Here is a 13,788-nt window from a genome sequence, read left to right on the forward strand (position 1 = left end):
CACCCAAATTGGTAAAGAGGAAGTCAAACTGTCACTGTTTGCTGATATGATTGTATACCTAGAATACCCTAAAGACTCATCCAAAAAGCTCCTAGAACTGATAAATGAATTCAGCAAAGTTTTGGGGTACAAAATTAATGCACACAAATCAGTAGCTCTGCTATTGGTCACATCAACAGTGACCAAGCTGAGAATCAAATCAAGAACTTGTGAAAGGAAAATATCTTGGGTCCCCAAAATCACTAAGGAAAACTCAAGCTGGAAACTGCTTAGAGCAAACCTGCCTCCCATTCTACACAGTCACTCCTCTGCCCACTGAGAGAGATGCATATCTGATTTGCCTCCTTTGGAAAGGCTGATCGAAACTCAAAAGAATGTAACCCTTTGTGAATCACCTATCTGTGACCTGGAAGCTCCCTCCCTGCTTGCCTTTGCTTCAAATTGTTCCACCTTCCAGACCAAACCAACGTACTTCTTACATATATTGATGTCTCATGTCTCCCTAAATGTATAAAACCAAGCTGTGCCCTAACCACCTTGGGCACATGTCATCAGGACTTCTTGAGGCTCTGTCACAGACACATCCTCAACCTTGGCAAAAGAAACTTTCTAAATTAACTGAGACCTATCTCAGATTTTCTGAGTTCACAAACTCAACCCCTTTCACAATAGCTGCAATAAAAATAGAATACTTAGGAATACAGCTAACCAAGACGTGAAGGGCTTCTACATGGAGAAAAACAAAATACTGCTGAAAGAAATCATAGATGACACAAACAAATGGAAACATATCTCATGCTCGTGGATGGATAGAATCAATATTGTGAAAATGACCATACTGCCAAAAGCCATCCACAAGTTCAGCGCAATTCCCATCAAAATACTACCATCATTCATCACAGAACTAGAAAAAACAATCTTAAAATTCATATGGGGGGCCAAAAGAGAGTCCCTGTAGCCAAAACAAGAACAACAAATCTGGAGGCATCACATTACCTGACTTCAAACTCTTTTTTTGGGCCATAGTTACCTAAACAGCACAGTACTGGCATAAAGATAGGCACACAGACCAATGGAACAGAATAGGAAACCCAAAAACAAAGCCAAATACTTACAGCCAACTGATTTTTGACAAAGCAAACCAAAACATAAAGTGGGGAAAGGACACCCTATTCAACATATGGTGCTGGGATAATTGGCAAGCCACATGTAGAAGAATGAAATTAGAGCCTCATCTCTCACCCTATAAACCAACTCAAGATGGATCAAAGACTTAAATCTAAGACTTGAAACCTTAAAGATTCTAGAGTATAACAATGGAAAAGCCCTTCTAGACATTGGCTTAGGCAAATAATTCATGACCAAGAACCCAGAAGCAAATGCAACAAAAACAAAGATAAATAGATGGGGCTTAATTAAACTAAAAAGCTTCTGTACAGCAAAAGAAATAATCAGCAGTGTTAACAAGACAACCTACAGAATGGGAGAAAATCTTCACAATCTATACATCCAACAAAGGACTAATATCCAAAATCTACAAAGAACTCAGCAAGAAAAAAAGAAACAATCCCATTAAAAGTGGGCTAAGGACTTGAACAGACAATTCCCAAAGGAAGATATACAAATGGTTGACAAGCATATGGAAAAATGCTCAACATCACTAATTATCAGGGAAATGCAAATTAAAACCACAATGTGATACCACCTCACTTCTATGAGAATAACCATAATCAAAAAATTAAAAAAAAAAATAGATGTTGGCATGCATGTGGTGGAAAGGGAATGCTTTTATGAATTGGTGAGAATGTAAACTATTACAACCACTATGGAAAACAATGTGGAGATTCCTTAAAGAACTAAGATCTACCATTTGATCCAGCAGTCCCACTAGTAGCTATCTACCTAAAGGAAAATAAGTCATTATACGAAAAAGACTTGCATACACGTTTATAGCAGCACAATTTTTAATGGTAAAAACATGGAACTAACTCAAATGCCCATCAATCAACGAGTGGATAAAGAAAATATGATATATATGTATGTGTGTATTATACACACACACACACACGCCACACCATAGAATACTTCTCAGCCATAAAAAGGCATGAAATAATGGCATATACAGCAACCTGGATGGAATTTGAGACTATTATTCTAAGTGAAGTAATTCAGGAATGGAAAACCAAACATCATATGTTCTTAGTCGTAGGTAGGAGCTAAGCGACGAGGACGCAAAGGCATAAAAATGATACATTGGATTTTGGGGACTCAAGGGAAAGGGTGGAGGTGTCGAGGAATAAAAAAACTACACATTGGGTACAGTGTATAGCACTCACGTGATGAGAGCACCAAAATCTCAGAAATCACTAAAGAACTTATTCAAGTAACCAAACACCACCTGTTCCCCAAAAACATACTGAAGTAAAACAATTTAAAAATTTTTAAAATCATATAATTTATATAATTTATCCTAGGTTTTTACAGAATATTTTATGAAAATTATACATAAGAAGTACACTATAACTGAACAACTTACATTCTAATTAAAATTTTGTTGCAAAACAAAAAATGTAGTATGTGGATAGACTTAATATTGTTAAGATGAGAATTTTCCTCAAATTGATCTACAAACTTAAATTAAAAAATCAGATCAAAATCTTAGCAGGCTTTGTGTAGACATTGACAAGCTAATTCTAAAATTTATGTGAAAATCAAAGGACCTATAATAGCACAACAACCCGGGAAAAAGAAAGTTGGAAGACTAATATTATATGATTTCAACACTTATTATAAAGCCACGGTAATTAAGACAGCAGTATAAAGACAGACATATAGACCAAGAGTACAAAATGGAAATTTTAGAAAAAGATCCTCACAAATACAGTCTACTGACTTTTGGCAAAGGTATCAAGGCGATTTACTGGAGACAGTCTTTTCAACAAATGGTGCTGGAACAACTGGACATTCAGATGCAAACAAAATAAACATTGATCCTCACATCATACCCTATACAAATATTAACTTGAATTGGATCTTAGACTTAAAACTATAAACATTTTATAAGAAAATGTAGAAGAAAATCTTAGTTATTTGAGTTAAAGATTTCTAAACAAGATACACAAAGCTCAAATTGTAAAGAGAAAAAAAAAATCACTAAACTGGACTTGAAAACTTTTGCTCTTCCAAAGACACTAAAAGGCAAGCCACAGACTGGAGGAATATTTATACCTGACAAAGAATGTGTGTACAGAATAAAGAACTTCTACAAGTAGGTAAGAAGATAACCCAATTTAAAAAGTGAATAAGTACTCGAACAGGCACTTAGCTAAAGAAGATACACGAATGGCAAATAAGGACACGAGAAAGATGGTGAACATCGTGGTAAACAGGAAAATGCAAATTAAAACTACAATAATATAGCACTACATACCCAAGAGACTGGCAAAATTTAAAAAGATCGACAATAAAAAAAAAAGCAGGGGTTGCAATCCTAGTCTCTGATAAAACAGACTTTAAACCAACAAAGATCAAAAGAGACAAGAAGGCCATCACATGATGGTAAAGGGATCAATTCAGCAAGAAGAGCTAACTATCCTAAATATATATGCCCCCAATACCAGAGCACCATGATTCATAAAGTAAGTCCTTAGAGATCTACAAAGAGACTTAGACTCCCACACAATAATAATGGGAGACTTTAACACCCCACTGTCAACATTAGACAGATCAATGAGACAGAAAGTTAACAAGGATATCCAGGAATTGAACTCAGCTCTGCACCAAGTGGACCTAATAGACATCTACAGAACTGTCCATCCCAAATCAACAAAATATACATTCTTCTCAGCACCACATCACACTTACTCTAAAATTGACCACATAATTGGAAGTAAAGCACTCCTCAGCAAATGTAAAAGAACAGAAATTATAACAAACTGTCTCTCAGACTACAGTGCAATCAAACTAGAACTCAAGATTAAGAAACTCACTCAAAACCACTCAGCTACATGGAAACTGAACAACCTGCTCCTGAATGACTACTGGGTACATAACTAAATGAAGGCAGAAATAAAGATGTTCTTTGAAACCAATGAGAACAAAGACACAACATACCAGAATCTCTGGGACACATTTAAAGCAATGTGTAGAGGGAAATTTATAGCACTAAATGGCCACGAGAGAAAGCAGGAAAGATCTAAAATTGACACCCTAACATCACAATTAAAAGAACTAGAGAAGCAAGAGCAAACACATTCAAAAGCTAGCAGAAGTCAAGAAATAACTAAGATCAGAGCAGAACTGAAGGAGATACACAAAAAATCCTTCAAAAAATCAATGAATCCAGGAGCTGATTTTTTGAAAAGATCAACAAAATTGATAGACCGCTAGCAAGACTAATAAAGAAGAAAAGAGAGAAGAATCAAATAGATGCAATCAAATAGACAAATGGAAGAACATTCCATGCTCATGGATAGGAAGAATCAATATTGTGAAAATGGCCATACTGCCCAAGGTAATTTACAGATTCAATGCCGTCCCCATCAAGCTGCCAATGACTTTCTTCACAGAATTGGAAAAAACTACTTTAAAAATCATATGGAACCAAAAAAGAGCCCGCAGTGCCAAGACAATTCTAAGCAAAAAGAACAAAGCTGGAGGTATCATGCTACCTGACTATACTATCTATACTACAAGGCTACAGTAACCAAAAGAGCCTAGTACTGGTACCAAAACAGAGGTATAGAGCAATGGAACAACAGAATAGAGCCCTCAGAAATAATACCACACATCCACAACCATCGGGTCTTTGACAAACCTGACAAAAACAAGAAATGGGGAAAGGTTTCCCTAATTAATAAATGGTGCTGGGAAAACTGACTAGCCATATGTAGAAAGCTGAAACTGGATCCCTTCCTTATACCTTATACAAAAATTAATTCAAGATGGATTAACGACTTAAATGTTAGACCTAAAACCATAAAAACCCTAGAAGAAAACCTAGGCAATACCATTCAGGCCATTGGCATAGGCAAGGACTTCATGACCGACATTTATGCAGCCAACAGACACATGAAAAAATGCTCATCATCACTGGTCATCAGAGAAACGCAAATCAAAACCACAATGAGATACCATCTCACGCCAGTTAGAATGGCGATCATTAAAAAGTCAGGAAACAACAGGTGCTGGAGAGGATGTGGAGAAATAGGAACACTTTTACACTGTTGGTGGGACTGTAAACTAGTTCAACCATTGTGGAAGACAGTGTGGCGATTCCTCAAGGCTCTAGAACTATAAATACCATTTGACCCAGCCATCCCATTACTGGGCATATACCCAAAGGATTATAAACCATGCTGTTATAAAGACACATGCACATGTATGTTTATTGCGGCACTATTCACAACAGCAAAGACTTGGAACCAACCCAAATGTCCATCAATGATAGACTGGATTAAGAAAATGTGGCACATATACACCATGGAATACTGTGCAGCCATAAAAAGGGATGAGTTCATATCCTTTGAAGGGACATGGATGAAGCTGGAAACCATCATTCTCAGCAAACCACTACAAGGACAGAAAACCAAACACTGCATCTTCACTCACAGGTGCGAATTGAACAATGAGAACACTTGGACACAGGGCAGGGAACATCACACACCGGGGCCTGTCATGGGGTGGGGAGAGGGGGGAGGGATAGCATTAGAAGATATACCTAATGTAAATGATGAGTTAACGGGTGCAGCACACCAACATGGCACATGTATACATATGTAACAATCCTGCACCTTGTACACATGTACCCTAGAACTCAAAAGTATAATAAACCAAATATGTGAAAATTAAAAAAAAAAAAAGATCAACAATAACATCTGTTGACAAGGATGTGGAGTGCTTGAAACTTTTATTCCTTGCTGGTGGGATTGCAAATTGGTGCAATCACTTTAGAAAATGTGTGGCAGCTTCTTAAAAAGTTAAACATGCAGTTACTGTATGACCTAGCAAATCCACTCCTATGTGTGTGTATATATATATAAATTTTTTTTTTTTTTTGAGACGGAGTTTCACTCTGTCACCCAGGCTGGAGTGTAGTCATGCAATCTCGGCTCCCTGCAACCTCTGCCGCCCAGGTTCAAGCAATTCTCCTGTCTCAGCCTCTGCCAAGTAGCTGGGATTACAGGCTCCTGACATCATGTCCAGCTAATTTTTGTATTTTTAGTAGAGATGGGGTTTCACCATCTTGGCCAGGATGGTCTTGAACTCCTGACCTCGTGATCCACCTGCCTCAGCCTCCCAAAGTGCTGGGATTACAGGCGTGAGCCACCGTGCCTGACCTTTTATGTATATATTTAATAGAAATAAAAACATACTTCTACACAAAGAGCTGTGTGCAAATGTTCATGGCAGCTTTATTCATAATGGTCAAATTCTGGAAACAATATAGGTGTCCATTAACTGGTAAACAGGTAAATTGTGGTATATCCATGTAACTGAATACTATTCAGCAAATAAATAGGAACAGCTTTCTGATACTGGCACAACATAAATGAAACTCTAAAATATTACGTTAAGTGAAAGAAGCCAGCCAGACATAAAAACTATGTATTATTCCATTTATATGAAATTCTAGAAAAGGGAAAGTGACATGCCAGAAGCCAGTAAGCAGGCAACAGGACTGACTGCAAAGGGGCACAAGGAAACTTTTCAGGCTGATGGAAATGTTATCATGATTATGGCTGTGATGACAAGACTATCCATTTGTCAAAACTCAAAGAACTATACACTTTATAGCCAAAAAATTTTACTCTATACAAATGGGACCCCCCCACCCCAAAAAAATGTGCGGAAAAAAAGAAGAGTGGCAAAGTTAAAGGAACAATTGAGCCCAAACATAAAACAAGGACTTAACACAAACGCTAGGGTCAGTAATGTTTCAAGACATATTTTGCAAGGGATAAATGAAGGTTTTTTTAGCAACATGGCAAACCATCATGTTTGTCAGCTGTGAGCATGCACAAGTACACAGAAACATACCAGAACCAGAGGGCTTTTCTGCAGAATCATCCACTGCAGGAGTTGAACGGGCTACTACTGCTGTGGAAAGCTGAATTTGCTTTGGCTGAGTCTGACTGTTGTTGGGTTCGGACTGGCTCTGGTCCTCTGACTGGGTAAGAGAGGTACAGAATTCTTCCAATTTGGGCAGTGTGGAAGACTCTGAAGAACCATTTATGTCTAGTTGCTGCAGAATGGGAAAAATGGGGCAAAAGCATGAAAAATGTTAGTATAAGAATTAAGCCCTATTTCCTTATTATAAGCAAAATACAAATATTTCCATATTATAATTAATAAATAAAACTACCCACTTTCAAGAACCTAGATACTCTCTAGAAAAAGCGAGTCCGTCTCTATCTTAATGAACATAAATTCAATTCAAGAAACATTTATGGAACACATCCCATAAGCAAACAGGGCACTGAGTGCTACCATACACAGGCTGGGAAAGGGGGGCAGGGCACGAGAGAAGTGACGTTCACTGAGCACCCCGTGTCGGGTGCAGTGCTAGCTTATCTGCATGTGTTTCTTCATTTGAACATCAGAACAGGTGTCCTAGGTAGGTGCTACTATGTCTTCTTTCACTTAGCATAATGCTTTTACAGAGTGGTTAAGTTATCCAACGTCCATCAGTAAATGGCACGGTGTAGATCTGAACTGAGGCCAGTCTATGTTCTCTGTGCTCTACCATGCCACCTCCCCGTCAGACAGGATCCCCGTCCCTAAGGGGCACTCAGTCCTCAGTCAGGGAAACTGTGTGTGTGCAGCTAGCCATGAAAGGAGGCAAGAGCTGCATGCTCCTCAGAAGGGACAAAAAGGCCAGGGTTTGAGAGAAAAAGATGAACTTCCAAACTGAGACTGAACTTGAGCTTAAGTGAAGGGAGTGCCAAATTTTAACCATTATGAAACAGACCCCATTTCCTACCATATAGTCATTGCTGAAGTAAGTATACTCTATGGTCATTTAATAGCATTCATCTTTGGTGATGTCAACTGGCATTAACATGAGTAAAAAGGACCCCATCGGACCAAGCTGTAACAAACTGAACTAAGTGGTTTATCATCTGGGATCTGCCTAGAGCAAACTGAAACAATAAATGTACAAACAGATATAGGCTTGTTTTTCTGGCTCATATGCATCACACATTTAATATCAGCAAATGTTCCTTCTGTGGCAAAAATCTATAGCAGCTCACTTTCAAAGACAGTTGGCATGAATGTGGCTTATGTAATTACATAATATACAAATGCCTGTGTGTATAACCTTTTTTGGTTGCAAAAAAGAAATTCTGAAACTCCAGATAGTTATACTGGGCAATACAATATGTTATTTCAGGAAACCAAAGATCTGGACTCAAATTTTTGCATAGTTTATGCAATTCACATGTGTACTTGAGCTACCTTTTATCTTCACTTAAAATGAGGCTGAGAATCAGTGAATTCTTTCAATAAACTACAATAATAAGTAAATCAATATTAATATAAATTTTTTAGGCTGGGGAGATTACTAGTTCAAATCAGTCTTTGCAGGTGGGCAAACTCAGGGCACAAAAGGTAACTTGTTTAAACTTACTAGTCAGGGGTAAAGACTAGGCCCTAGATTATAGCATTCACAGAACAGTGCTTTTTACATTATGCCCTACTGCCTATGTTTTGCTGTGTAATAGATAATATATAGAAACATTTTTAAAAAGCTGTATCTTCTTTCTTGACAAATATGATTTAAGAAAGATGCACTGTTGACACATATTTAAATGCATCCTGATAGCTTTCACTTTGAATTTCACTCTAAATTTGTATGACATTTGAAAGCAAGTATGTGTAGTAAATTTAGGCAATTAGTTGACAATAAGTCTTTCCCTTCTAAGAGTAATCTAGAGCCTTACTACTCAAAAGTGGTGTTCACTCAGCAACATCAGCATTAGTTGGAAGCCTGCTAGACATGAAGAGCTTTGATCCCTACCCCAGATATGCTGGATAAGAATCTGCATTTTAACAAGATTCCCAGGTGACCTGTATGCACATTATAGTTTGAGAAGCACTGCTCTACCATATTTATTCTTCTGTAGTTATAAATGACTGATTCCCTCACAGTTGTTTGGAAATATACCATAATGGAACTACATATTAGTCTCAACAAACATGTTCATGATTTATGAAACATGTTTCATAACATGAACAAATGCCCCAAATCACTTCACATCCACTAGAATGGCTATAATAAAAAAGACAAATGACTATAATCATTGGCAAGAACAGCAAGTGTTGACATGGACAAACTGGAGTACTCTTAAATTGCTGGTAGGAATGTAAAATGGCACCGCTGCTCTGGAAAATATCCTGGTAGTTCCTCAAAATGTTAAACATAGGGTTACAATATGTTTATCTAGTTACATACCAAAATAAATGATAACATGGCAAGGAGAAAGAAAATGGCATAGGGCAGAACTCTGGGAGACATCACAGGGAGCAAGCCTAGAAAGTACGTTGGGAGGTGGGGAAAAAAGATCACGGCATCACAAAAGCCAAAGGAAGATTATGTTTCAAGGAGGAATGCAAGGTTACTTTCAAATATTGCTGAGCAATCAGGTACTGTAAGGTTAAAACATGCCCACCTAATTTAGCAACATGGGAACAGATGGTGACTTGAAGGATAATCACTGTAGTATTGTTGACAGTCACACGAAATCTTAAAAACAAGATATTCATCAGAACTATTTAAATCAGCATGGCATATCCATACTCTGCCGGAGTTTAAAGCAATGAGGTAGGTTTGTAAGTACTCATATGGAAAGGTGCTGAATGGTATGTGTATTATGTTCTCATGTGTGTGTTTAGTTTCTCGGAAAGATACACAAGAAACTGCTTATGACGGAGTTGGATTAGAAGAGGCAAGGATATCTTATTTCCATAACTTTCAGAACTACTTGAATTTTAAAATCCTGCATATGTAGTACTTTTATAATTTTCAAAGGCAAAATATGTTTGTCTACATAGGGGATGAAAAACAAGTGTGGTAACTAGAGAGGACTGTGGGTTTTAAAAAATTTATAATGCTTAAATTTTGTTTAGATGGAAGGTATATTAATATGTTTAAATGCTTATGAGAACACTCCAGTAGAAAGAGGTCGAAGATACAGACAGCAGGAGAGGACTATATCCTAAGCATACTTCCAGTCCCAAGCCTTTTGAATAAGGCATATTCAACCTGCATAGTAAGTACAGGTTGCTTTAGAATAGGAATAGAAAAAGGGGTAGAAAAAGAAAACTTTTTTTTTGAGACGGAGTCTCGCTCTGTCGCGGACCCCAGGCTGGAGCGCAGTGGCCGGATCTCAGCTCACTGCAAGCTCCGCCTCCCGGGTTTATGCCATTCTCCTGCCTCAGCCTCCCGAGTAGCTGGGACTACAGGCGCCCGCCACCTCGCCGGGCTAGTTTTTTGTATTTTTTTTTAGTAGAGACGGGGTTTCACTGTGTTACCCAGGATGGTCTCGATCTCTTGACCTCGTGATCCGCCCGTCTCGGCCTCCCAAAGTGCTGGGATTACAGGCTTGAGCCACCGCGCCCGGCCAAGAAAACTTTCTTAAGAAATACACCTTAAGAAGTTCATTATGATACAGTAAAGATTTTAACATTGTAAATTCTCTTCATGGGGTATAAAGTAATAGTATAAAACTACATGACAGAAAAAGTTTGAAGACTCAGATTTCCTGATTTCAAAACTTATTAAACAGCTAGAGTAATCAAGACAATGTGACACTGGTATAGGAACAGACACATAGAGAATAGGATTGAGAGTCCAGAAATAAACCCAATCATTTATGTCAGCTGATTTTCAATAAGCATGCCAAGACAATTCATGGGGAAAGAATCATCCTTTCAACAACTAGTCCTGATACAGCTGAATGTCCACATGCAAAAGAATAAAGTTGGACCCTATCTCACACCATAACAAATTAACTCAAAATGGATCAAAACCTAAATGTAAGAGTTAAAATTATAAAATGCTTAGGTGAAAACACAGGTGTAAATCTTTGTAACTTTGGGTCAGACAATGGCTTATTAGGGGATACCAAGAGCTCAAACAACCAAATAAAAAAATCTATTGGATTTTACTTAAAAAAGAAAAAATGAAAAAAACAAAACAAAAAAAAACCTTTTTTGCTGCAACGGACACCATTAAGTGAAAAAGAAACACAGAAGAGTAGAAAATTTGAAAATAATGTATCTGATAAGGGACTTGTAATATGGTATTTTCTTATATCCAAATAACAAAAGACAACCTACTTTTAAAATGGGCAAAGGATCTGAATATCTTGTCAGAGAAGATAAATTGCCAATAAGCACATGAAAAGACACCCAACATCATTAGCCATCAGGGATATGGAAGTAAAAACCATAATGAGACACCCTTCATATCCACTAGCATGGCCATAATCAAAAGAACAGGCAATAAGTGTTGGTGAAGATATGAAGAACTGGAACCCTCATACACGGCTGGGGGGAACATAAAATGTTGCAGCCACTTTGAAAAACAGTAGGCCAGTTCCATAAAATGTTAAAAGCAGAAATACCGTATGATCCAGAAACTCCACTCCTAGTTATATACCTAAGAAAAACTAAAACGTGTTCACACAAAACTTTGTACTTAACATTCCTAGCAGCATAATAGCCAAAATGTGAAAGCAGCCCAAATTCCCACCAGTTGATGAATGGATAAACAAGATGTGGTATATCACAGAAGGGAATATTATTCAGCCATAGAAGAGAATGAAGTACTGGTTCATGCTACAACAAGGATGAATTTTGAAGACATTATTAATGCTAGGTGAAAGACAATCACAGAAAAGCACATACTGTGTGCCTTTTAACAGACAAATCTGTAGAGACAGAAAGCAGATCAGTGAGTAGCTGCCTAAGGCTGTGAGAGGAAGGGGAAGGAGTATGACTGCTAATGGTCATGGGTGGGTTTTTTTGAGAGGGTGATGAAAATATGCTAAAATAGACTGTAGTGATAGCTGCACAGCTGTGTATCCTAAAAACATTGAATTGTGCACTTTAGCAAATTATAATGGTATATCAATTATATTTCAATAAAGCTGTATTTTTTTTAAAAACCTGAAAAACAAAATATAAAAGCCTACTTTATCCTAAAACTAAATTCATGCATTAAGCTACATTTCTGGAAGAGACCATTCTATGAAATACAGAATGACTTTATTATTGTCATACAATGTAACCACAGTCTGAAGGAAATGTGTCACTTAGAAGGTTCTTCCTCCCTAGATTTGCTTTTCAACAAGTCTTCTAGACTTAAGCTCTTTATTTTCAATGTAACACAAAAAGTAAAGAGGTCTGGCAGCCAAATTTCATGATTCACACAAATTGTCCTGCTGTTTTCAGGATGCTCGTAATATATTCAGGAAACCTGAAACAAATATTCTATGCCAGGATTACTGCTTTCTGCCAAAGCAATGTGAAAGAAGAAACTAGTCTATATTATGCAACAGACACAGAGCTTAAAATTATGACTAAGTTACAGAAAAATCCCAGTTTTCTCTATCTCTAAGAGAGGTTTAATCATTTTAAAATTTCTAGGCTCAGGATTCTCTTCTGAAGCAATAAGGAATTATGTTTTCATTTTTAAATCAACCTATATTTTATGTATATGCATTCTACAACTGCTGAGAGAGGTCATTAACCACAAGTATTCTGGGGTGCAAATCCACTCATAACTCTAGTACAAAGCCCAAAAAGTCAAATTTATCAACAGTAATAGCTACAGCAACCTGTTAAGAGATAGGCAATATCAAACTATGTAAATTGAGACAATTTTGCTTTCTAAAAATGAAAGGACTTCCTTATGCAAACCTGTCCCAATAACCTGCATTAGACATTTACCTTTTGAGTCCTGTTTGTGCCAGTATTTTTTTGCTGAGCACTCAGTACTTCTGGTTTATGAACTACTTTCGTTCCATTTACAAGGCCTGAAGGCTGCCAAGAATCATCCCATGTATCTTTGGGGATAGACAAACACCAGTCCTATAATGAAAAAATGGCAACGTAAACTGAGATAAAGTGCCCATGATCCAAAAAGAGGATAACTTGGGCAAGATAAATGCATGAAAGCAACACATATTAAACAAAAAGGTATTTATTAACTTTCTGTATCAGTGTGACTTTCCTCCTTGCTCTATTGGTCCATACCCAGTATCTTGAACTCTGAACACATGGATCTCAAAAATAAATACAACTCTTTTTGTAGTGTTTTCTTTAATATCTTTTTCATGGCTAGATGATTTTTTTCATGATCATCTAGTATTTAAATAGCACAAACAGGAAGGAGCAACATAATTTCAGATACTTACTATTATAGCCAGTGGGAAATAAATTATATATATACATAGTTAGACCTAATATTAGCAAATATGCTGACTCCAGAAATCCAGAGGTTATATTACAAGGCTAAAGCAACAAAAGTAAAATTAGAGAAAATGGTTTCTTTAATTTATTTATAGATCCTAAGGGCCTTGACTAGGGGCCAATGATAAAATAAAAATCACAATGATTAAAAGGGCAGATATGCAAAAATTGGTCTATGGTTTATTATCCCATGATGAAACCTCTGTCCCCCTACATGCTACTACCATTTTTTAAAATCATGTATTCTTTGAATTATGGTCTGATAAATACTTTTGAATTCCAGAATATATAGATTTCTTGAGACCTAGACAA

The 13,788-nt window shown here is 37.1% G+C and overlaps 1 protein-coding gene across 6 annotated transcripts in view; it reads right to left on the reverse strand.

Annotated features, from left to right (window-relative positions):
* TDRD5 (tudor domain containing 5) overlaps window positions 1-13,788 on the reverse strand; it is a 95,638-nt gene that overhangs the window by 11,756 nt on the left and 70,094 nt on the right. For all 6 annotated transcript variants that reach the window (XM_025396871.1, XM_025396879.1, XM_025396853.1 and 3 more), the window contains 2 exons: window positions 12,955-13,095; window positions 7,039-7,243 (listed from right to left, as the gene is read on the reverse strand). In XM_025396871.1, the coding sequence (XP_025252656.1) occupies window positions 7,039-7,243; window positions 12,955-13,095 (346 nt within the window). The remainder of the gene's footprint in view (window positions 1-7,038; window positions 7,244-12,954; window positions 13,096-13,788) is intronic.

The sequence above is a fragment of the Theropithecus gelada genome, chromosome 1 (genome assembly GCF_003255815.1).
Source record: "Theropithecus gelada isolate Dixy chromosome 1, Tgel_1.0, whole genome shotgun sequence".
In the NCBI taxonomy this organism is placed as follows: domain Eukaryota; kingdom Metazoa; phylum Chordata; class Mammalia; order Primates; family Cercopithecidae; genus Theropithecus; species Theropithecus gelada.